A 25,995-nucleotide genomic window follows, 5' to 3' on the forward strand; every position below is an offset into this window, starting at 1 on the left:
TGCTCTTCCGTTTCGAGCCGGACCCGATTTCAGCAATTCATGTTGATCTTCGGAAAGCAAGGGAACAACCCGCCAGCAACACCGAAATTGCTGGAAAAGTTGCCCCGTCTGAAGCGGGCCTTAGCCAGTTTCCACATTTAGTGGGGCTGTGGCGTCATTCCGTGGCGACTTTGCGAACTTGCAATACGTGTGCTCCAAACCAGTTCAATGTCAGCGCATGTACAAGGGCACTAATGATAACGAAATAATATAATGTAAATATGGTTTCTAACGACATATGCAATGTCCCTCCAAACGTGGCAGCCTTGTTTCAAAGTGATTTATGTGCGACACAATACCGAAACAAAATCAAGCGCGACCAGAAGGCTCTGGTGTAGCGCGAACTGTCGCGAAGTTGAACAGTGGCGCAAACGGCGCGAACGCTTGGTCGTCTGCTTTGTGCGTCATCGATACTCAACTAGTTGGTGACTCATGCATTTGAGAGATGCCAGCTGAACGTAGAAGATACACGAAGAAAGAGACAGAAAACAGGATAGACACGCTGTTGGACTTGCAACACTTTACTGAATATCTTCTCGTTCCCCACAGACTAGTTTCATATCTCCGAACTAATGGGTGTAAAAGAAAAGTTTTTTTTTTTGTAAATGGTTGCTAGTCAAGCAGTTTCGAGCGCTCTTTTACAGAAGAGGCAGGCACCTCACAGGATCAGAGCTTACGCTGGCGGGGCGGCGGGCCGCGGGGACAAATCGGAGAGGAGTTGTTTGGCGGCATGCTAGGCAGCTTACGTTGGGCTTCACAGCACTGCCAGTTTGGCGAACTGGCAGTGCCCTGGCTCCATGACATGGAAACCACAGATACTATTTGCCCTCTTCTATCCTCTTGCCACTGCTCAGACTGGCCAGGCATGTAAGGCTAAAATTTTGGATGGCTCTGCTGCACGACTTGAGCAACGCAGTCTGACGCCTACGTCGTTGGGCAGGCTCTGTCATAGAGCTGCATCACCCGGACGTATTTGACGAGGGTCTCGTCCGGCAGCTAGGCCCAGCGCTTTGGTTAGCTGGACTCGATTGAGTCCAGCTAACCAAAGCTGGACTCGTTTTTGATCGTCTAAGCCCAACGGCAGCTAGGCCCAGCGGCAGCTAGCCCCAGCGCTCTGGTTAGCTCGACTTGAGACTCGCACGTAGGCGGAAGAAACTCGTTTTAGAGCTTTTGCCGGAAGTCTTCACAGGCGAGGAACCGTGCCACCATCAGCGTGCAGCGCGAGGTGTTTGCCTGGAACGTCACGGGCAGGATCTCCACGAGGACGCAATCGTTCGAGGTTCCGCGGCGAGCTTATAGGTCGTCAGCCTGGCCAGGAAGTCTACAGTCCACGGACTTCCGCTCGTCCTATAGCTCGTGTACGACGGGAGAGGCACTTAAGGCAGTGGCCCTTGCCCTTGAGGTTCGTGGTCAGCCAGGACCTGGCGTTGCGCGATCGACCGTGTTGCAGAGGTTGGCATCCCTGGCCATCAGGACCATGGTTGTTGGGTCAGGTACCTCTTCGGCCTCGGCCTGCTCTGCGGCGGGTCTATAGCGGGTGTTCATCGCAGAAGCAACCGCAGAAAAAGAGGCAAAATGCAAAAAGGGAACAAAACCAAACAAAAGAGAACTGGGGTAATACAGAAAAGCAAGATACACGACGGCCAAGCCGCGAAAGAACATGGCAAAGATGGCGTCCGGTGGCCGAAGTCTAGTCGAACGGCCACGTAGGCCAATCGGGCGTGGCTAAAGCAACTCAGGAAAAGCAGGCTAAAAGGGCGAAAACGGGATAAAAGTCTGCCGTCCAACCCGCGGGAGCGCAGTAGGCCTTGCGATGAGCACCAAATAATGTTGGAATCGGTGCAGATCGGCGCGGCAGATACAAAAACAAAAGAAAAAAAGAAAACCTCAATCGTTTCGAAGACGATCAACGAATGCCATGCCGGTCCCCCCGAGTCCGAGCGTCGTTAGGACGCTTGGCCTGCGCGGCCATTGTCTATTTTTTCTCGCATTTATGGGCAGCATAGCCCAAGACTTTTCTTTCTTTTTTTTTTTTTTGATGGGGGGGGGGGGGGGGGGAGGGAGGAGGAAGGGGGGCTTAATGTAGTTTTAATGTAGATTGTGGTCAAACCTTGAGGGGAGATTTTGATTGAGGACTTTGCAGCGGGCATAACAGGACGAGCAATGTCCTTGGCTAGATGTAAAAGCTTGAAAATTGCTTCTCACCCTCTTTATTATGTACCCAGCACTGTCGGTATGGGGACTCTTGGCAGCGCCTGCGGCATCAACGGCCCCTATAGTCTTTAGAACACAATGCTGTCGTGGCAGGTTGGCTCGCCATCTTTCGTGAATGCATGAGATATTCACAGCGCTTTGACGTCTATACACGAAGCCGTGAAAGCGGCTTGGAAAACACCGCGTAATTAATCTCATGCAGCTGATGTCAGGATCTTGGGAATACCTCGTGCAGAAGCTTTGGTGAAGTTGTTCAGAGTATTGTTATTGCTGCTTTGTGGTGATGTGGAGACCAACCCCGGACCAACTAATGCCGAACTAGCTAAGCAGCTTGATGAAATGATGCGGTTAATGCAAGATTTTGCCCTTGCTTGAGCAAGGGCAAAATAATATACTGAGCTCGATTAACGATCTAAAAGCAAGCCAGGAACAGCTACAGGCCACGGTTGCAAATATCGGTAAAAGGGTTTCCGCGATTGAGGTGAAGGCTGCATCAATCGACGAACTACACCGCGAGTTGGCCGGTAACCATCAAGCCGTTCAGCGCGTTGAAAGGAAGAATAATCTTTTGCGCATCAGATTAGACGAAATGGAAGACCAGACACGCAGAGACAATCTTGTGTTTCATGGGGTGGACGATTGCGCTGGTGAAACGTGGGCCCAGGCAGAAGATAAGGTTATTCGTTTACTTTCAGATTCAGCTTCGTTTAGTACTTCACGGGAACAAATTGTGCATGCTCACCGTTTGGGGACTTCTGTAACCGAAAAAAATCGACCCATTTTAGTAAAATTCCAATCCTTTAAAACCAAAGAAAGTATTCTGCAGATTAAGTCTAAATTAAAAACTAGCTTCGTGTCTGTTTCGGAAGACCTTAGCTTTTCGACGCGTTTAGCTCGACGAAAACTTCTGGAGTATGGAAAAAATCAGGGAAATACATTCAAGCTAAGTTATAAGAAACTATTTGTAAATAACAAGTGCTTTATCTACAACGACATCGACGACAGCATTCACGAAATAGACTCGCCTAGTCGCCATGCTTCTGCTACGCCATCCCGATCTGCTGTTCAAACTGTATCGTCTCCTCCTGCGTCATCCTAACAACCAGCGAGGAGTAGCGAAGAGCATTTGCCTTTTTCAAATATATCCATCTTATTTACTAACATTCGTATTCTAATCCGTAAACGTGAAGAATTATGCTCAGTTGCTGATTCATGCAATGCAGACGTCATCGCTCTAACTGAAACGTGGCTTTCTAGCAAAGTAACTGATAGTGAATTATTTAATTGTCAAAAAAGATTCAACACATTTCGCTGTGACAGACGTGACAGAAGCGGCGGTGGTGTTTTATTGGCCGTTGCCGATTCGACAACTTCTCGCCCAGTCATCGTAGCCTGTGAACTTGAAGTTGTTTGGGTTTGCCTAAATATTAAGCACAAAAAAAAACATTATCGTTGTGTGGTATCGATCTCCAGCTAGCAGCTCTTTATTTGTGAATTTGTTGCATAATTGTATCAACCAAATTGTCGTTCAGTATCCAGGAGTGCCAATTTTATTAATGGGTGATTTTAATTATCACAAAAGTATCTGGTCCGATAAAAGCCCCGTATCTAACGCTTTCTCATCTGAAACTAACGAGTTTCTTGACCTGTGTTCTGACTTCAACTTTTCTCAACTGACTACAGAGCCTACTAGAGTTACACCTCAATACTCAAATATTCTTGATCTCGTCCTAACAACCCATCCAAACGTCATATCAACAATAACCTATCTGCCATCTCTAAGCGGCCATTTAGTTCTACACTTTTCTTGCGCATTCCATTAGTAACTCCTAAGGTAACCAAAAGACATATTCGTGATTATAGCCGAGCTGACTTTACGTCAATTAACTCAGAACTGTCCCAGTTTCTTGATGACTACTTACCTAAGTTTTCAGATCGCTCCGTGGAGTCGAATTGGGTGTTGTTCAAAAATGTTGTAGCATTTTTAAGAGAAAAATACATACCCTCTAAAAAAATTCGTTGCAACACTAACTCACCTTGGTTTAACGCTACTCTGAGACAACTGCGAAACAGGAAGAAAAGACTGTTTCGCGCTGCCAAGCGATCGTCCGCAGACGCTCGATGGGCAGCGTACCACAAAGCTGAGCATGATTACACGTCAACCCTTAAGGAAACAAAATCACATTTTGATAATCACACTCTGCCTACCATGTTAGCAACTAATCCTAAACAATTTTGGAGAGTCATTAATCCCAACTTTAAGTCTGATATTAGTCTTCAGTCTTCAGATGGTACAAACATTTCTTTTGCTGATTGTGCAACGGTGCTAAACGATGTTTTTAGAATGTCATTTTCAGCCTGGTGATGTCAGCCGAATACCTACATTGTCATCCGCTTCTTTTTTACCGATGAACCCTGTCACAGTAGACGATATTGGTGTGACTGGAATTATTAACAATATGAAACTTTCATCATGTGCCGGAATTGATGGAATCAACAGCAAGTTTTAAAAAAAATTTTAATGTGTATTGTTCTATAATTCTCTCAAGCATTTATACGCAGTCCCTTAACCTAGGCGTACTCCCGAGCGATTGGTTAGTTGGGAAGGTGGTTCCTCTACACAAATCGGGTGTAAAACATAATCCGCTCAATTATCGCCGATTTCTTTAACCAGTGTACCTTGTAAAATTTTTTAACACGTCATCTACTCGCAGTTGGTTAACTTTCTTGAATCTAACCACTTCTTTACTACTTCACAACATGGCTTTAAAGAACATTTCTCATGTGAGACGCAACTAATATCCTTCATATATGATCTCCATCACTTTCTTGATGACCATTATGAAACTGATTGTGTCTTTCTGGATTTTTCAAAAGCATTTGATAAAGTGTCCCATAAGCTACTACTTCATAAATTGCAATCACTTGACATCGACTCACGCATACCTAACTGGATCCACGCCTTTTTAACTAACAGCCTACAATTCGTCACTGCTAATAATACCAATTCTCGCACTGTTCCAGTCAATTCAGGCGTTCCACAGGGCTCCGTGCTTGGCCCGCTACTGTTTCTTATTTACATTGATGACCTGGGGCTGAACACCTCTTCTTCCATCTGCCTGTTTGCTGACGATTGCGTAATATATAGAAAAATAACTGACATATCTGACACATTACTTCTACAATCAGACCTTAACCAGATATCATTATGGTGTAACCAGTGGCTAATGGAACTAAACGCTGACAAATGTAAATATATGAGAATATCACGTGGTTCATCTCTGCCTCACGCTTACCACCTTAACAGTAAGCCTCTCGCATCAGTGTCAAGTTACAAATACTTTGGTGTTCACATAACGTCTAAACTTTCTTAGAAACTTCATGTTGAATGCGTGATTAACAATGCTAATCGCATGTTAGGATACCTTAAAAGAAATTTCTTCCTCGCTCCGTCGTCTCTGAAACTAACCATGTACAAAAGTCTAATTCGCCCAAAATTAGAATATGCCGCCGCCTGTCGGGGACCCCTCACACTCTTCACTAATTTCCTTTATTGAATCTGCCCAAAACCGTTCAGCCCGTTTTATCATGTCGAACTATCACCGCACTGCCAGCGTTACTAGCATGAAAACCTCTTTAGGCCTGGCATCACTAACGCATCGCCGTAAAATCTTTCGTCTGTGTCTTTTCCATAAAATATTTCATCAAAATGCTGACCTTCGTCGTAAACTAATTATCCCACCATTCTACATCTCTGCTCGCATTGATCAGAGTCATAAAGTCGGTGTGCCAAATTTTAAATCTTCGTTGTTTCAATATTCTTTTATTCCCCAAACATCATTGGATTGGAACCACCTTCCCGCCTCGATAGCTAACATTACTGACATTGTTTTGTTTAAGAGAGTTCTAACTAACATGTGCACATTGTAATTAATATTTTGATGTCCACTCCCCTCTTCAATGTATTACTACCTTGAAAATATTTGAAATAAATCAATAAATTGTGCAGCTCGGTCAGTTCTTCATGAGATGCATGTACTGTTCCTGCAGTTGACAGTCAATACACTAAAGGGTACTAAATTTGTACTTTTATGAGACACTTCGTGATAATTCGTAATTTATAGCTTCAGTTCCGTAGAACTATATTAAACATACGCTCAGTATAGCAGATCTTAGCCGCGATGCCATTTCAATATGCGGACAGCACCGCTAAAACAAGAAGTACACTAAAACTGTATTACATATAAACTTTAAATAAGAAAAGTAGGCTAAAAATATACTTTGAAGTTTCGTTTTTTATTTTATTGAAGTAAGATGTGTATTTTTCTTCTAGTATTCCTTTTAACCAGCTGAGAGCAATAAGTGAAAAACAGCAGCAGTACTGCTGCTGCTGCGTCGCCTTCACCTGTGTATGTGACGAAACGCATGTTGTTCCTGTGTGGTTTTAAGAAAAAAACTAACAAATATTTCTCAAAGTTTTTTTTTTATTTGCACATTTGCAAGCGTTTTTTTTTTTTGTGTCAATCATAGTATAGAGCTTGCAAGTTTTCTACGTTAAACGTTTACGTTGTGACGTAGCTACGCATCAGTCCCAACATCTTCCCGTACAGTACCGGAGTAGACCTAATACCCCAGGCAAAGTCTAGGTGAGTGAAGTCTTCGTCAAACACTCGGTTGAAGGCAACCACATGTTTTAGGTTCCATCGAAGACGCTCAACGTCCTTTTCATCCGCCCACCAATCACCCTTGCTCCAATAAAGTGCCACAGGAATCGTTACCTTTGATAGATCATACCGCGGAGGGGTTATCTGCAAAATCAGAGGTTAGTAAACAAGCTGTGGACGATATTCATTTAATCATTAAATTAACAGCCTGTTTTTGTCAAACAAAAATGAATGTTTGTCATGTCGAGTAAATGCCTGGGCTTTTCTACTGAGCGAATTTTCTAATGAAGCAAGATTTTTGAATAAACAATTTTAGGAGAATATATCCACGACGATTGTACAAAACATGTAGGAAGAAGATAAAAGCAAAGGATATTAGCAAATATACTAGTCTTTCTCAGAATACTTCCAATAACAAATAGATGAACACGCAGAAGGGGACGAAGACACGTCAAACGCGTTTGTCTGTGTCCCGTTCCGCGTGCCAGTCTCTGCTTCCACTAAAAAAAAATGTTCCTAAGCATCACGAACCAAGTAACCCAACAGTATTTTCATATGCATCATGCGACTAAATAATTTTATTTCGACTTATATCAGCGCCTTGAATATTTGTTCTAAAGCTGAAGCACAATATAGGGATACAACATCTCTGCTCTATCTCAAAAGTTGCTCGCAAGAGCGACAAAAAAGCTCTGCTCTGCTCTGCTGCTTGTTCTGTTTGCACGAGCAGTCGTTCACATAAAGCACTTTGTTGAAATATAGGCTATGCTTCATTTCACGTTAGGTTAGACTACAGCCGACGCTATGGGTCCATGGGGCTCAGAGATTTCTATTTGCCCTTTTTTGTTTGGCCAGAAACTCAGTGGTACCATGTATTCGGTAGTCCTCGCATAATTCCGGTCCGGGTGTATTACATTCTTGCGCAGCCTTCCTTCACCATTAGAGAACATTTTATGTAATAGTGGCACAAGCGAAAATTTCCCGAAAATAACGCACAGATTTAATATCGCACATACTGTGAAACCCGCCGTCTAGTTCTAGATTTGATTTCGCAAAAACTTCGAAACCCGCTGTTGCCACATAGTTTCAACTCATGCGAGAAAGAGTGAATACATTGGGAGTTTACATTCTTTTGAACATGCCGTCTTCCAACCATGACCACAAATGTGGCAACCAAACGTTTTTCCGCCACATGCTGTTACTAACTCGTGACCCACTTTTGATTTGTCACTCGGTGCCTGCTGGGACGTTTCATTACCATAAAAGGGTATCTAGTTAAAGCAAGCGAATTTAGCTCTTTCCAAGGAATTAGCTGCTCACACTTCCCTATTTGAGATCTTCAAAAATATTACCGTCGTTCATTTGCTTTTCTTGCATAGAAAATTACCTTTTTGTACTCCCACCAGTGGCAAAATTAAACACCGCAGAAAGCGCTCGTCGTGCAGGAACAGGGAACTGGTGCTCTAAATTGCCTCACTTTTCTTCTTTTTTTTTTGTTATGAAAGCAACTTTTGAATTAAAAAGCCCTATTTGTAAGTTTTGGTACTGGATATCGATCAAATGTGAGCAGTCTCTGAATTGACCGATCGGTTACAGGCGTAAGGGAACACTGATGAACGAGACATGCTTTTATAACGCTTCTTGTACCCTAGATATCAAGTGGGTCTGCTCAGAGTGGATTGGCAAAACGAAAACGAATCGCCATCTTCTGTTATCGCGAACTCGGGTTCTTTTAGCGCTGTTTTGCGGGCACAAGCATCACACATCGGCCAAACTTTCTCAGTAAGAGCGACTCTGATGGAACTAATCAAGCAGCGCGAAAATACCGGCGACATGGCGTTTGCCATCCTTATGGGCTTGTGGGACCATCGGCTAGCCAGTCAAGCGCAGTAACTGCGTCATGGCCTTGCGTTGCTAGTGCGAGTATCCGTGCTTGTATACATCCTAGCCATGGAATGCTCTCTGTTCTTTGGTGAAACGACGTATATAGAACCAGAGCGTTTACGCAACGCGGCACGCAATACTTGAAGTAAGGTATATGCTTAAATAATAATCGTGTGTTCAGTGTTTTAGGCATACATATTTACCTATGGGTGAAGTCGCGTATAGCCATGGACTTTTTTAATCTATTTCACCGAGAGAAATTTAACAGGACAACTGCATCGTGTCTTCAATGATACGTTGCAAGCCTGGGAGGGTTGTTTTAATTGTACGACAGTTACTTGTGCGTGCGCTGTATATAAAAAATAGGCTTAACCATAGGTATACTATGACATGTTGTTATTAGATTTAGAGTACCAGGGCTTTAAAATAAACGCGTAAAAACGTCTAAAACGAGATTTCAAAAAATACAAACACCAGACTCCTCCCCCAATCATTTCGAAAACAGTAACTTGCTAATAATAGTTACTTTCTACTTTTACGCAACGGGTATATTTGCGACATTTGTCACACAGTACTGCGCATCCTGTGCATTCCCAAGTTCACTCATAAGAAAAGTTTATGGAAGAGGAGATCTGAAGCTCAACCGATCTCGGATCGGTTGAGCTTCAGATCTCCTCAGATCCTTACATAACACGCGCTCTGATGACGGTGCACATAGAAGAAACCAACAGTTATACATGCTTTCTCTTTTTTTCTTAGCGCTTGCCCCGTTTATCTGGCTACGTTTTTGGTGTATAGTCAATTTTTTTACGTAAGCGCGATAAAATTATTGCTTTGGTTTGACACAGTACATAGCACAAAGGGATTTGGCATGATAGCTGTACGTTATGCTTACGACTAATATTTACGTGTGAGCGATAATCTATCGAGATTTGAGAGAAGGCATGTATTTATGTTTGTTTCTTCCGTAATATTTTTGAAGCATCCTAATCAGTGCTCATACCTTTCCATATACTTGCATGTTCAGGGATTTCCCGTAGTCGAACTTCTGAAAGCATCCACATTTTGCATTCTGTAACGCAGAGGTTAACAATAAGACTGTGATGGCTTTTTAGAAAGGAGAAAGCACACATTCAGACTAGATCACCTAATGTACATTACTACAATATACCCATAACCTTCAGTTTCTCCGCGTGCTTGGAAGATATCCTCGCAATCGTTAGACCTATCTATAGAAATCAAACTTACGGTACTGCGCATTGCAGTTCATGGCTAAGAGGAGCTGCACTGGCACTGTGAAGCCCGCTTAGAGTCGTGCGAATAATTATTTCAGCGAGCAGTTATGATAAGTTGATAAAATAAAGGCATCATTTAGCCGTCGCGAGTATTTCACGATTAACTCATGAGGAGTCAGCAGTCATTAATTTCAAATTACAGATCACTTGACTCTCCTATGCGAAACATGCCCAGAAAATGTCAGTTTAAGAGCCTAGTGTGCTACATTCAAGAGAATATATGCAGAATGCTTATATGTAGAAGTGAGAAATCATATAAGATAAATGCAACTATATACATTTAGGCTATCCCCTCACCCGACTCTGCTATAGGTTTGAGCACTGTATCACAAATACAAAAAGCTGAAGCCTCCATATCTCTATTTCCTAACACCACTGAAGTGCTGTTGAAGCGGTTGTGTTATTTTCCAGCATGAAAAAAAAAATTTGCGCCACCGTTGTTTTGCACCTGCCTTACTAAGCGTTCCTTAGCGAACTTTTGGTGCTCCAAGAATGGTTAATACTAGTATTACTGTAAATTTTTTCGCAATTCTGGAATAATTTGACTACTTTTAGGGTTTGTTGTAATTGCAGTCACCTAAAATATTTCGTATCTTCGTATGTTGAAATTTATTTGTAAACTGACATGAAAGTATGGTTTTACATGATGTGATTACAACTTAAACTATTATTTTATAACTTTAGAACAAAAGAAGGACGGAAAGAAAAAACGTGGTTTTGGCGAGATGTGCTTACCTGCATCAGCCCGTACAGGTTGTCCACCGAAGTTCCAGAAGGTGTATGCTCCAGATACACTGGCAATCGACTCTTCAATCACACCCCTCTGAATGCTGTCTCAGAGATACGCTTTTCTGAACAGCCGTGAGCATGCTTCCCCTAATGCTAAAAGTTGCAAAGGCGACAAATTTTTAATAGTTGATTATCTATTTTCATTGTCTAATTTGCACGCTAATGTCAGAACCGTTGTAGCTTTATCTCCTTCGCAAAACATTAGCGCATGTTATTTAAGAAATAAGCAGCGGCACGAATCTTGGAAAGGACAGAAAAGTCTTAGGTCTGGAATGGAATGTAAAGGCAGTTCTGATTATTACATATTTTGAACTATTTTTATAGCATGGATTATTTCCTAAAGAACCTTTGCCACACGGGTGTTGTACTAGAAGCACATGTCTCATAAAAGTCTTCGAACCACTCTGTCTAGGGCATAAGTGATTAAATATCTATTGAGAATGAGGTTGTTACGAGTGGGTTATTAAAGAAACACTAAGTGGGATTCAACATCTAAGAGCTAGACTTCATTTTGAGCTCAAGTCAACAGTTAAAAGGGTTTCTCACTCTAAAAAAAAAGCCCGTGAATCTACGTTCCCGCACAATGCCCGGAGAGCCTATCACCGCAACTTACGGAGGCAGCTCAGCGAATAACGATGCCGAAACATGTTTAGACCGAAAAACGCAGTCTGAGTTGTGACATTAACCAATGCAAAACGTCACACTTGCATTGCTTAATGTCAAAATTCAGACTGTGTTTTTGGTTTAAATATATGCTTCGGCATCGTCATTCTCTCAGCTGCCTCCGCAAGTTGCGGTGATTGGCTCTCCGAGCGTTGTGCGGGAAAGTAAACGCATGGGCTTTTTTTTTTTTAGACTGCTCAATGAAAGCTGTGCTTTCAGTGAAGTCGGGCTTCAGTATGTAACAGGTTGAAAGCTGTTACATATGGCATACGTTTCTTACAGCCGAGGTAGTGGGATTTTAGTGCGAAAAAAATGATATAATTGGTAAAATATTAATACCAAGACGGCTTTTTTTTTTTTTTTGAGCCGCTTAGCAAAAACAAACCAACTGGCTCCAATACCAATTCAAAAAATAAAATATTTGTTTATAAAAATATGTTGTGAATTAAATACTTTTATTTTTTTATACCGATTGTGTATATATTTCTTTACTTTCAAAACAGTATATTTCTTTTAGCTTCTTTTCTTTCTGATTAGGCCAGAAAGAAGGGACAGCGCGAAATGACAAGACGAGGCACTGATCTCTTACAGTTCATGTGAGTACTGTGGGTTTTGCGGCCCACACTGTGTGAAGGAACTCGCGCTCGGCGCCCGGCCGGCAATGTACGCGCGAGCCACGAAATAGGCTCGGGCTCAGGCAGTACGTTCGCTGCAAGGATACAGTAAAGATGTGTGGTCTGAATTCTGAATCGTTGGTCCTTCTTTCGGATGAGCAGTAGCACCGAACCCTACAGTACTTAGAGAAATAGAAAACAAATGCTTAAAACAGAATTTATTGCCCTGAAGACAAGAAATACTGCGTTTTCCCAGAATGCACCATTTTGACTGCACCCTGTACCTCTTTCATGGTTGTTTTTATTTTCGTTCAGTCTTATTTGTGAATAACTGAAAGAACTTTGGCGGTGTTTATATTTTTTGTGCTGTTCTTATAAGAGCTTTAAGGACGCACGCATCGATGCTGCGCTATATCATGTCATGCATGAAGCTAACTATCCTCCTCAGTTTGAATGACTGAAAAAATGTAATAGTGTTGTTCTCAACAAAAAAAAGTGTGACGATGACATTGCAATCAATATGAAAAAAAAAAACATTTCACATGTCCAAACGTAATATGCTCTGTCACAAAAAGAAAAAAAAATTAGCCTCAGCAAACCTGCTTAAGTTAACTTCCCCAATGCACAAAACTGTTCTAACACTCCTTAAGAGGTGTGTTCGTCCACTTTCACGCACAACACTCGGAGAGCCAATCAGCGCAACTTACGGAGGCAGCTCAGCGAATGACGATGCCGAAACATATGTTTAGACCAAAAAACGCAGGCTGAGTTGTGACATTAAGCAATGCAAAACGTCACGCTTGCATTGCTTAATGTCACAACTCAGTCTGCGTTTTTTGGTCTAAACAGATGTTTCGGCATCGTCATTCGCTGAGCTGCCTCCGTAAGTTGCGCTGATTGGTTCTTTGAGTGTTGAGCGTAAAAGCAGACGCACAGACTTTTTTTTTTTTTTTTTTTTTGAGTGAACGATTTACGGTTTGAATGCTCGAATCACGACCGCGGTGCCTGCAACTTGGCGGAGGCTTATTGCGGGGAAGGTATCACTAAGCGATACTTCGGCTTGATCTCGAAAGATGCTCAAGTGATCCGAACTAATCCTCAGTTCCTCGCTGGGGCGTGTCAGGTGCCTTTGTTTGGTTTCGCACGTAAGCCCGCAGTATTTTCATAACAATAATGTCTTATTCTTAACACTGCGAGTTGGACTAGTTGTCACTTATGCATCGTGGTAAATACGCAAAAAAGAAAAAAACGGGGAGAGAAAAAAGTACACAGGACGAGGCGTAACCTGCAACTGAACTTTACTGAAGGGAACCTATAAAAAGAAGAATAAAACCGCACATGCGCCAGGATGATGGACTTTCATTGACCACCTAAAAGGCCTGGTTTATGTTGGCCAGACGGGAAGGGGCAATAATGATAGAATCAAAGAACACTCCGCCGCCATTAGGCAATCCCGTCTGGACACTTAGCTGTACACTGTGATAGGTGTGAGTGCCAGGCCGCGTTAAATGGTACCAAGTTCGTGGCAAAATTGTAAACAAAATTGGAACGCGAGATACATGAGGCATTCATGATAAGGGCTCATGGCGCGAATGTGTGTATCAGTGCTCCCTCTGTTGCCCTATCCAAAAAGAAGCAGGCTTTTATCGGTCACTCAACAGTGACGGCAAGCTCTCCAGGTGGTTAATGTAAGTCCATCATCTTTGCGCATGCGCGGTTTTATTCTTTTTTCAAATGTTTCATTCAGTAAAGTTCAGTTGCAAGTTACACCTTTTCTAGTCTACTTCTTTCTTTGTCACTGTGTATTGTTGGCGTATTTACCACCATGTATTTTTATTTTTGCGGGCCTACATGTAGGTAAATGTACTTCCAATTCGGGTGATAATAAAAGAAAAATATCCGATTTACCTGACTGCAAGCACAAATTAAACCTCAAATAGAAGTCGAATTAAATAAACATCTCCGGCATAAAAGAAAAAAAAAGTATTTCTATATTTATTTAAAGACAGACCTTATTCAAATTAATACAAGAACCTGTCAGTGGTTTTAAAAATAAAAACGGTGCAGTGGTCGCTCTTTATCCTGTTTGCTCATTAGGCTATTGTACCCTTGGCTGTCTGTTTAATTATTATCACTGATTGACGAGAAGTATGCCAGACATAGCGACTTTAAATGTGCATGTTTACTTACCTTGTTCAGTTCTTTAGAATCCACGTCGGCGATGAGGAACACGCCTGTTTCGCAAACCGGTCCGGTTAAATTGTCGCTGCAGAACAGCTTAGCGAGTTCTTTTGTCGCGCAGCTTCTAGGAAGAAGTGCTCCGTGTCCAATGATGTTTAGCATCGGCTGGAAAGCCATGGATATAAGATCCTCTTTAAGGTCTCTATTTCAAAGTGCGAGATACATTTCAAAAGGATACAAAAAATCACGAACTTTGGAAATTAAGTGATTATTGTTAAAATAGTTTTATCAATCAATCAATCCGTCAATGAATCAATATTTTTTTTCATGGCGAGAAGAAACCCTCATTGGAAGATTTCAAGCTACAAAAGGCAAAACAAAGTTGCCTGATAACTAACGTTTAGGCCAATTCATTTTTTATCACCACACCCCTTTACACTGTACTGAGGTTAGGTGATCTAGAAACTGCTGGGCAGAGCCGTTGGTGAGCATTTTACAACCCTTATACATTGGTTTGAAGTAAGTATGTGAGTTCGTAAGCGATGGGAAGGTTAACAAGCCGCAGTTTTTGTCTTACTCTGGGCTTCGGTTGCTTCAATAAATGGAAGGATTTTAAAAACGTCTTCATAGAGGAGCCTATACAGAGTTAGCATATCTTAAAACCAAGTGACTGTGCGAGTAAGGCAAAAGATGTAATGCGCGGAGCTGAACAACTTTAATTTGCGAAGTGACGTTTAGGTAGTTTATATGAAGGCTACGCAATATTTACTAATAATGCGTGTTTCTTTATTCAGTTAAAATGATTCCTACGTGCCTCTTTGTGAGAATGATTATTTGTTAAGCTAATAAGTGACCACTGCAATGTTTGCTTATACTTTCTTTCCTGTGTCTGTTAACAGATATATTATTGTAGACCTGTCAAACACGTGAAGCGAAATGGATTTTTCTAAACAAGATTGTTGAAGATAAAGAAATCAGCCATTCTTTACTTCTTTTGTTATGCTATTCATCTGCTTAATTTGACTGAAAACAGAACGCGTGTCATCCGCTTTCCAAGCAGTTTGATTTATTTAACACAAGTTGCACTTTAAAGGCGATGTACACTTACCGCAACTATATCTGCAAATGGCAGAAAACGTCTTGCGGGTCCTCTGAAGTTTTCAAGGAATGCAATTGGCGCCATTGCAGTAAACAGAGTTATCTAGATTAAGAAAATTAGCAATACTATAGGTTATTCAGTGTCTATAAAGAAGGTGCGAAATGAGACAATTCAGTATGTAGTAAAGTAGGTGGGAAAAAGTTGCAGTATTATTTGTTGCTGCGGTTACTATTACTACTACCGCTACTATTGATACTAATACTATATAAATATGTAAGTATTAGGATATTGTCACGTGACGTAGCAGCAGGTTAATATCAATAGTTTGCCAAAATGCCACAGACTTTTCTTATAAATATATCAGATATATAAATATGAAGAGTAAATTTCCCATACTGTAATACCGTAAATGCCAAAAGAGACACTGGTTCTTACGGCCAAATATATCAAACTATATTTGAATAAAAATATATCCGGATGACCTGGAACATGAAGCTGAATCAATTTTAACAACTGGGGCACATCCAGTATTAAGATAGCGAGATGTCAAACCTTGGTTGCATCTAAATTTAGATTTTTAAATTTATGCGAGTTGCCAGTTGAGTGGATATTATTTTTATTCATTTTGTTGGCTGCCAAACATAATGTAATACGGAAATGTTCGATGTAATGTGCTGAGAAATAAAGGCAGGAATTTAAAAGCTTGTTTACTCTGAAATGACAAGCCCCGAGTGCCTACTGTAGTATAAAAGAAAAAAAAATGATATTTGAAGCTCATCAGGCACTCTTAAAGATAAAAAAGATACATTTGTTAAATCGGTTTGGCACAGGCATGTCTTTATTTGTGAAAGTAACTTTGATAATATTCAAAAGTCACAATCTTTTATTCCAACTCGAGAATACGAATAGAAATATGCACTGTAATGGTTTCTCGTCATTATCCTCGCTTTTTTTGTTGAGAATGTTAAATTATAGTTGCCCAAAATATTATAAAAATATTATACCTTATCGTTGTATTCCGGTTTTTCAGAAAGCAGGCCAAACAAAACTTGTGTTCCTTGAGACCAGCCAATGTACTGCATCTTCTGCTGCCCCGATATTTTCAATACGGCGTTTATCGTTGCTGGGATGTCATAGGAGATGATTTGGTCCGCGCTAAAGAAGAACGGTACGGTGAAAATACTTTCAATATCTGATGAGCTTTATACAGACTGGGGAAGTAATCCGTTACTTTTTCAAGTAATTTTGTAATTGCTACGTTACTTTTTTCGGAAGTAATTTATAATGTAATTTCGTTACAACATATTGGTAACGGATTACATTAATTACCGCTTACTTTTAAAAAAAGTGAGCACAATACAGTAATTAAAGCAATATCAGCAGAACATTCAGGAGCATAAAGAGGGAAAATTCAACAAAATAGAAAACATCAGGAAGGGGAGAATAGCCGAAAAGAAAACACGATTTTTTGTATGACCAGTCACTAGAACCACTAGAAAACGGGCAAGTAACGTGCAAGTATTCGAAAGAGAAACATAAAGTAAGAAGGGGCGTCACGAGGGTCAGCGGCACCCGGGGCGGTAGCCCGCCGCGACTTACCCCCCTTGCTCTCGTGGCCCGCCGCGACACCCCCCTGAGCGCTGCACCCGGGCCAGTGCGCCCCCCCCCCCCGCCTTGTGACGCCACTACAAGTAAAACAACGCCGAGTAGCCTCTGCGTCGCCTGCCATCGTGTTTTTCTTCTTCTCCCGGCCAAAAAAATGCTCTTCGTGTTCTTTCTTTTTTTTTTTTTTTTTTTTTTTACACCGTTTTATCTTTTCCGACAACTTCGACGTCGCCCGCTATTTTCACAGACACCAAACGCGGGTCCGTACCCCGTCGATTCGCGGCTTCGCAACTCGCGTAACAGACGATGTAGCTTCGTGCAAGGGGGTCGAATTCTCTTCGTCTTTAATGTGCGCTACTTTATTCTAGCGCACTCTTGGGGCAAGGCTGAAAAGCGCCCGGCGCGAGCCTATGAGCATCGACTTCAAGGTTACAGACGATAGCTCTTTTGGTTTACTTGTCTTGGCATGGTCATCCAGTCCAATCCTCACTTAGTCACCTGTCAACATAAAGGGGGCGGGAAGGGGGAGGGGCGTTAGGGCATCTAAGGACTGCTGAGAGAGAGAGAGAGAGAGAGAACGCTTAAAAGTGGTGTGATCCTTTATTGTTTTGTGAGACCGATGGCCTACGCTTCTCTCGCTCTCTATGCTCTCCCCTCCCCTGGCCTCCACGAATATTTGGATGAAAGTGAGAACCGATGAACGATCAATAACCCGTAACCGCCACCTTTTCTCTGACTGGTCGAGTTTTCGGTCGTGGAGTGTCCGTCGTCTTCATGGACATCTCTTAATAAGATGTTCCAAATTCGGGGCATTAAGGAGAACGGAAAACTAGAGCTTCAGTGCATACTTTGTTTGCCCAAAAAGAAGTGGAAGCCGTTTACAACTCTCTGTAACGCCGAATTTGATTGCAGCTCTTGAGGAGGAGGAGGGAAGAGTACTGAGGGGAGGGTAGACCCCTTCTCCTCCTCCCCTCATTCTTATTACGCTCCAGAGGGTCGCCTGATTTCGGGGGGAGGGGGTCACGTGACCTCGGGGGGTGTCACGTGACTTCGGGGGGTCACGTGACCTTGCGGGGTCACGTGACCTTGCGGGGTCACGTGGCCTTGGGGTTCACGTGGGGGCCACTTTGGGGGTCACGTGACCTTCAGGTGCCCTTGGAAGGGGTCACGTGACCTGGAGGGTCACGTGACCTTGGGGTAACGTGACCTTGGGAGGGGTCACGTGACCTCGGGGGTCACGTGACCTTGGGGTGAACTTGGGAGGGGTCACGTGACCTGGGGGTCGCGGGACTTTGGGGTGACCTGGAGGTCACGTGACCTTGGGGGTCACGTCGTGACCTTGGGAGGGGTCACGTGACCTTGGGAGGGGTCACGTGATTTTGGGGGTCTTGGGGTAACCTCGGGAGGGGTCACGTGACCTTGGGGTGACCTTGGGGGGTGACGTAACCTTGGGGTGGCCTTGGGGGGTGACGTGACCTTGGGGTGACCTTGGGGGGTCACGTGAAATTGGGGTGACCTTGGTTACGCCGACGGCGACGGCGACGGCGACGCCGCTCAAGCCGGAAACGGGCGCCTAAGAGCTGCGCTCTAAAACACATATTGTCATCACCAAGAACAACAAACTCTAATCTAAGGAAACACATCAAGCTAAGCTAGGACACCTGCATTCTGCATTGGCTATACGTTTGAACCAAGTTTTTCTCTTTTTTTTAATAACAGGCGAAATACCTGAGTCAAAAGGGAGCTTCCGTGGATCGCAGCTTTACCTCCGAACCTCGTAGCGGGCGTAGACGCAGCTACTGAGCATGCGCACTACTAGCTTTGTCTGCACAATTCTAGGGATCATTTCCGGAGGCCGTAAGCAAGCGGGATGGCGGATGTGGTTGCAGCTGTCGGTGCCTTGCCAGCTTACAGGTGAACGGAGTGCACCTACACTTTTTCTCTTAAATACAATGTTTTATTTTTACTAAGACTACCATTCCACGGGCGTATGAGAAATGAAAAGTAGCGTTGCAGAACATTTTTGAAAATATCAAAATTGTTTCTATTGTTTTCTACATAAGTGTACGGGAAAAGTAACATAAAAGTAATTTGTAACGTAACGAGAAAAGTAGCCCGTCACTTTTCAGCGCAAGTAATTAGGAACGGTAATCCATTATATTTGAGGCTCGATAATTTGTAATTGTAATCCATTACATTTTTCAAGTAACGAGTACAAGTCTGGTTTTATATATTCGAAAATAACGCGTAATTGGTGTCATGGTGTAAATACTGTAGCATTGTTTACCGGTTTCGATTGCGCGTATACCTGTATATTTTTGGGATGTCTTAAATGAGCAGATGTTTATAGTTCTATAGACCCCTTTCAACATCCGCCAAAGTCTGTTGGTCGAAATATGCAGCCTTACTAAGCAAACACCGTAAAAACCCGGTCTCGCGTTTTCTCAGTATCGCCTGTATATTTTCAATGATTTCTTTATTTATTACTGTGTTCGAGAGTGCGCCAAGTACAGCCACATTGGCTCACCTGAAAGTTTAAAAGGATTTATCGTCACGGCTCAGGCTCACATGGTTGGTGTAGGTGTTGCCTCGATAATTTCCGAGCCACACGTCGAACCCGGCATCGGCAAGTATGAAGGCTGGATTCGGTACATAATTTGAGAAACATTGGGGACTTTTAGCAAACCATTACCGTGTTCCGCGTATCGCATTACCGGAGCCTTTGAAGCATGCTTTTAAGCGCGCGCCTCGCGGTCACGGTATGACACGGGCGCGCGCTTAAAAGCATGCTTCAAAGGTAATGCAATACGCAAAACATGGTAACAATTTGATAAAAGACTCCATTATATAGGCTTCCCGCGTCAATATGAATAAGGTTATCTCGCCTCCTGCCAATCAAATAAACAAAACAATTGACCGGTGTATCGAATTTGCAATGCTGCCGAATTCTTGGAATGGCAAGAGAACGAGTGTAATTTTAGTTATTTTAACGGGCCTTTTTATTGCTGGTTTTTATGGATATACTTAGTTTTTATTCCAAGAAATAAATAAAGCGATCGCTTTCTCAGGGGAGTACGTCAAACCGATAGAGCCAAAATTGACTTGGCACCTTTTGGTCAATTCAAAGCCACTATAGATTCAAATCATTTTCTACGTAAAGAAAAAAGACAAGCCGATTGCCTGTTCCGACTTTCGCATAAATGACGCAGGCGTTTATGAAGCGAAGAGTTTCACGCTTTCAGTCTACATTGAGCATAAAATATAAAAGTTTGGAAATCTACCATTATAGCTAGTGGATCTCCAAAGGTTGATAATCTCTCAGTATAACTGAATGGGCTTTTCTTTTCAAGGAGGGTCGTCACTTGCTTCTGGAAAGCTCATAAATTGTCGTAGAGGTTTTGGAGAGCGTCTTTTTCCACATATTTTTCTCATTTTTTTTAACATTTTGCATTAGCCTATATTTAATGAGTTTGTTTTGACATATTTGATACCTATAATTTATTTTTGTTACTCTGTTTTTACAGCCTGCACTTGCACCTTTTTACAAGCCGTGCTTTTTTTTCCTGCTTCAAGATTTTTTTAGGAGAACACACAAATATATATCTGTAACACGCCCGTTCAAAGCAGACTTTTTTTTATATAGCTGTAAGAGCACTGAGGTTTGATTAGCATCTGGGTATAATTTATCATACAGTGCTCCAGTGCACTTACAATAATTGTGTTTTTCGCAGTGAAGCACTAAATAGACGCAACAGACAGGTGTTTACGGAGTTTTAAAGAGCGCTTACCTATATTCTGTCTTTCGAAGTTCATAACAAAATCTGCCGATGAGCCGAAGAGGCCGTGCACGAGAAAGACGGGAACTTTGGCGGAAAAGTTATTGTGGAAGTCTTCATTTCGACCCCATGGAATCCGCTGGATGCTGAGGATATAGCCGTCGGTGGTGATCACGTTGTACTCTTCGACAGGATATCCCTTGCTCCAGATTAGTTCCGACTAGAAAGATGATTTCAAAAATCCAACAAGAGAGTAAATTAAAAAATATATAATCCTTGACGAGCTTGGAGTAACTGGAGCTGCATCGGAATGAGTAACTGCCAGTTAACGACTTAAGTGTCAGTTTTCAATGTTTCTGTCTACAACAGACTAGGTTTTTCCTTATAGGCAGCGTAGCGCAATAAATATAGAAAAAATAAAAAAAAATTAATGTGACAGTGCTAAAACGAAATTATGATTTACAGCATTTGTTTAGCTGAAACGTGCAGCTATGGTGAAAAAGAACTTCTTAAAATACGTTTATTCAGTCACCATACATAATATGTAAATGAAATATATGACGGCAAATCAGAAAACGTTTGTCCAATTTACTGAAGATATAAATATAACAAGCAAATTCACTACTTACAACGTTCTTCGACACATCGGGATCAAATGAAAGAAGACTGCCTACGCCAGTAGATATTGCAGAAGCCAATAAAGTTAAGAGCACTTGTATTGTTTCACTTTTCATAATTGTAACACTTGTAGGGAGACAGTTCTTCCCGAGACACCTTCGCTCCAAGACTTCTCTATATTTCAGACTGCGGAGGAGACATGGGTCGGAATGTGTGGCATTGTCAGTGTTCGCATTTAATAGCTGCTTGCGAGATTAGAGCGTAGCCCTTGGTTTGTTGGAGTGGCGAACAGCCAATGAAAGCTGAGAGGAATCAAAGTGGCCGCCTCTACTGGGGGGCTAAGCTCGCCTTCGGCGGGAATCTCTCCAATGCGACGTCACGGGAAAGGGGAGGAGCTTCTTTTGACTCCGCCCCGGCGAGTTTCCCACTCCTCCTCTTACATTTCCGACCCTCCCCCCTTTCCCCCGTCCCCCTTCCTCCCCGGGCGGCGGCGGGTTCCCCAGCGTAGCTGCGATTTGTCCCTACGCTCCGCAGTGAATGGTTTAAGTTTATTAGATTGGGGGATCGGTGGCCCGCTAGGCTTGTGCACAGCAGCTTAGAGCACGTCGAGCGAAAGATCCGTTGCAGAACCCCCAGTGTCCTGGGTTGGTTCAATCTCCACCCCTACCCGTTTCAATGTTGATGAGCATCGTACCGGCGTGCGGTCGTGAATCACTACTTCGGGATGAACGTTAAAGACCCCAGGCTAGCGGTTGTACCGCACGGGCTAAATTTCTCATCTACATGCTAAGCGAATCGTCGCCCGATGAGGCAGACCAAGTTTTAGGTTGTATCGAAATACACACAACCCAATTATTTTATTTAAATCGTAAGTGACAAATAAGAATCGGTAACAGCACGGATTCTAATTATACAAATATTGCTTCGATATGGGCTAGTTGATTACACATTTTGATGGTTTGCTGCACTGCGTAGATGCAAGAAAAACGCACTTGATAAAGATTTAAACTAAAGCAGAGAATAGACGAAAAACAATATACAGGAATGGCCCAGACTAACCGCTCATTCACACTGGAAGCAGATCCGCGTTCGCGAAGCGGTTGCGAACGCGGTTGTATAAAGATTCAGTACAATTGCACGCGCACTTGATGTCATCGAGTGCGCGTGCAAGCACTGAATCTTGATGCAACCGCGTTCGCAACCGCTTTGCGAACGCGGATCCGCTTCCAGTGTGAATGAGCGGTAACAACTGCTTAATTTCTTTTTCATCTTTCTCCCCTCACAAAAGGGTGCATGTGGAGCGAAAGCTCGCGCTGCAGAGCCCAGGATCGTGGATTCAATTTCCACCCCTGCCCGTATCGATCTGGATGAGCATCGTACCGGCGTGTGGTCCTGGATCACTACTGCGTGGTGCACGTTAAAGACCTCAGGCTAGCAGTCATACTGCACTGGCTAAATTGCTCATCTACAGTGGGTAACAATGTCGCCATGTTCTGGCATGTTCTCCTGCTGTATAAACAACTAACGACCAATTTGTTTGTCAAAAATACGGTGTGGAGGAAGAAAGATGAGAAAGAAATTACACAGTTGTTAGTCTACGCCATTCATGCACATTGCTTTTCTTCTATCCTCTGTTTTAGTAAAATTTTATCAAGTGCGTTTTTCTTGCATCTACGCAGCGCAGCAAACCATCAAAATAATTGTAAAAGCTTGTAGGTAATGGTAAATGGCGTTCCTGGTTGCAGGTTGCCGTAAAAACACATTTGTTTCTAGGATTCACTTTGTAGAATGTGTTTGTATACGACGACGGTCCATTCACGACGGAGACGACTGTCCATTCATGGCTCCATCGCCTCAAGCCCGGTTCGCCACGCAGTTCATCGCACAGCCAACTTACCACGTCTTTCGAGAGACGATAGTGTTTTTGAAAATCAACGTCGTCCATGTCAAATACATTGGCGTGGCTTAAATACCTACGCTGACGGCGAAACACGAACAAAAACGCTGCCATTTTGGAAGCTTATCCCTCATCCCGCGCCCAACTCGCCCGAACTCGCCTAGGTCGGAGCCGCAAAGCTTTTCCTATCCGCGGCGGCTTTTTCCACGTCATAATTACGACACAGCATCTCGCCGCGAGTGCCGAGTATGCCACTCTCCTACCGCCTCAAACCCTCCATTCTGACGTCGCGATCTAGGGAGTGACGGCGCGTGTCGTCATGCACGGCGCCGACCAAACGCGGCGGGCGGCGAGTTTGGCGGAGAACTCACCTTGATCTCCTGCTCTCCCGCGAAGTTGTCTTCGCTTGACTGCCTTCACATGTTGCATCTTTACTGCGTTCAAAACAAGATAACGAGATCAGGAAGACTGTGTCCTTGGTAACCTGAAGTAGACATGATATGACAGAAACAAATATAACAGTAGAGGAATTGAGTGCACTATACGTGCGGGTAAAGGTATGTTTATGAAGCGAGTTGCCCATACGTTATCTATGTGCTTCGCTTTTACCTTTGCCATAGCCTCCTCTATACGGAGAAAGCCTGGCGCGTCGCGAGAAAAGTCGGCCGCCGTAAATGGGAAAGGAGGGGCGGAGAAACGGGAGCGGAGAGAACCTTGCCTGCTAGCGCCACAAAAGAGCGAACGGCCAAACGCAGAAAAAATCTATTTTTTTTTTTCTCTTTTCTTGTCGCTATCGTGGGGAGGAGAAACTCAACGTCCACCCTTTCCCGTTTCTCCCTGCGCCCTTTCGAATCGCCGCGCCCGTTTCTCCCGGAGTACGAAAACGAAGGTGGCGAAAACACAAAAACAAGCGTGGTTCGGGGAGCGGCCGCTCATGACCCAAGCGCTCGCTGTCTAGGTCTGCCCTTTCTGCTCTGCGCTACCATATTGGTCACCGTTCGGCGCGCTCCTCCTCTCTTTTTTCCTGCGGCCGCGCGCCCTATGGATCCGTCGTCGATGTGCCAGGCTTTCTCCGTATAGAGGAGGCTATGCCTCTGCGTATGTCTTTGTATGAAGCCCTCACCGACAATCATATATTCCAAGCAAAGTCAGAAAGTAATAATGCCCTGACCGCATAAAGTCCTAAAAGACCGATCTCTGATGTTTTACTATTTGCAAACCGCGTGCGTTCCTTGCTCGGGGTCGTGGTTTCCTGGTTCCTTGTTGAGAGAAGCACGCCCTGGGAAGAGTTAAGGACAATCCCGCCCACCCTTATCACGCTTGCATTTTCAGAACACACACATTATTTAGACCTACCTGACTGTAGACATGATAGTTTTGATCCTCAGCCCTCTGCGTTATTAAAGACTAGATTCCATTTAGTTAAAAAAGCCAAGATAGAGTCAGAGCTTAGTCAATTGTTAACGCTATTTCGCTCTAGGGTTCTGTGCCCCGCGCGACGTTCCACTAAGTCTATCAAGAAGGGGGGAGTGGGAGGGGGGAGGGGGCTGAACACCTCTTCTATTACACAAGAACTAAAAGGCTTGATAGCCTTATAAATCTCTCATGAAGCCTAAACAAATGTTGTTAGGAAAAGATAAAAACAAAGCAGATCGTCTAAGTAGAGCATTCACATAATATTCAAGGAAGAAATTTATATCACCAATTTATAGACCGGCTAACCTAGTTCTACATACTTAATTGCAGCTTCTTAGATATACAATTTAGAATAAAACTGATGCTATCTTAAGCTCTCCAAGTGGAGGCGTGACGTCTCTTGCGCATTAAAGGTTAGGATAGGACGATATGTTGCGGTGTATTTATTTTCATCTCTCGAATGAAGAATATTGCTCACCATTAAGCTAACGTTCTTGTTCATCCCTCATTTTGTTGTTGCACCGTTGAATAGTAATATTTTAGTTGATTTTAAGAAGCGCGTGAAACTATGTTTTCGACAAAAACCAAACAGCAAGAGCACGCGGGCGTAGCGAAAGGACCACTTTTGGAGCTTCTCGAGGCTGCTGCTACGGGGCGTGTTGATTTCCCTGGTGTCGCGAATACTCGCCAACTAGAGTATAACCAACACAGCAGGATTGTATTCATACCATTTAAATAAACAACGTTTCCAATGAACGCTTGCCAACAACTTTCTGAAGTGTGCAGACGAAATATAAGGGGCGCCCGTGCTCTCCGGCACCTCAAGCGGCAATTGTAGCTATGCACGCGCACGCTGTCCTTCATATTGGCGAATAAAAATCAAGATGATATGAATCGTGATTTATTTCGTAATTTATCAGTTACTAGTTTTACTAAATTATTATATTCCAAGCTTTACAAAAATATACCAGAAGTTTTATTTCTATTCGAACAGGTTAAAGAAAATGTATTTATCAGGCTCGACTGACATTAGAATAGGGAATAATCGTCATGTTAAGTTGACTAACTAGCTAAACATTGTACGTTATTTAACTCTTTCATTACTAGATTTGAGGGACAGGTAGGAATTGCAGTATTGAAGGAAAATGCAATTGAAGGCCACACCAATTTATAGATTTTCGAAAGCGTTAATGGTATCGCAGATATCAATCAACAAATAGGGTTTTTCGCATGTTTCAAAA

At 43.0% G+C, this 25,995-nt stretch overlaps 1 protein-coding gene across 1 annotated transcript; it reads right to left on the reverse strand.

The window, feature by feature from the left end:
• Nucleotides 1-6,815: 6,815 nt before the first annotated feature.
• LOC115319175 (lysosomal acid lipase/cholesteryl ester hydrolase-like) lies at nucleotides 6,816-21,557 on the reverse strand. The gene is made up of 7 exons (XM_040222843.2): nucleotides 21,453-21,557; nucleotides 20,836-21,043; nucleotides 19,584-19,686; nucleotides 16,447-16,597; nucleotides 14,353-14,508; nucleotides 10,832-10,903; nucleotides 6,816-7,061 (listed from the first exon to the last, which is right to left on the reverse strand). The coding sequence occupies exons 1-7, from the start codon at nucleotides 21,555-21,557 to the stop codon at nucleotides 6,816-6,818; spliced, it is 1,041 nt and encodes a 346-aa protein (XP_040078777.2).
• Nucleotides 21,558-25,995: the final 4,438 nt, after the last annotated feature.

The sequence above is a fragment of the Ixodes scapularis genome, unplaced genomic scaffold, assembly GCF_016920785.2.
Source record: "Ixodes scapularis isolate PalLabHiFi unplaced genomic scaffold, ASM1692078v2 PGA_scaffold2__306_contigs__length_199485367, whole genome shotgun sequence".
In the NCBI taxonomy this organism is placed as follows: Eukaryota; Metazoa; Arthropoda; class Arachnida; order Ixodida; family Ixodidae; genus Ixodes; species Ixodes scapularis.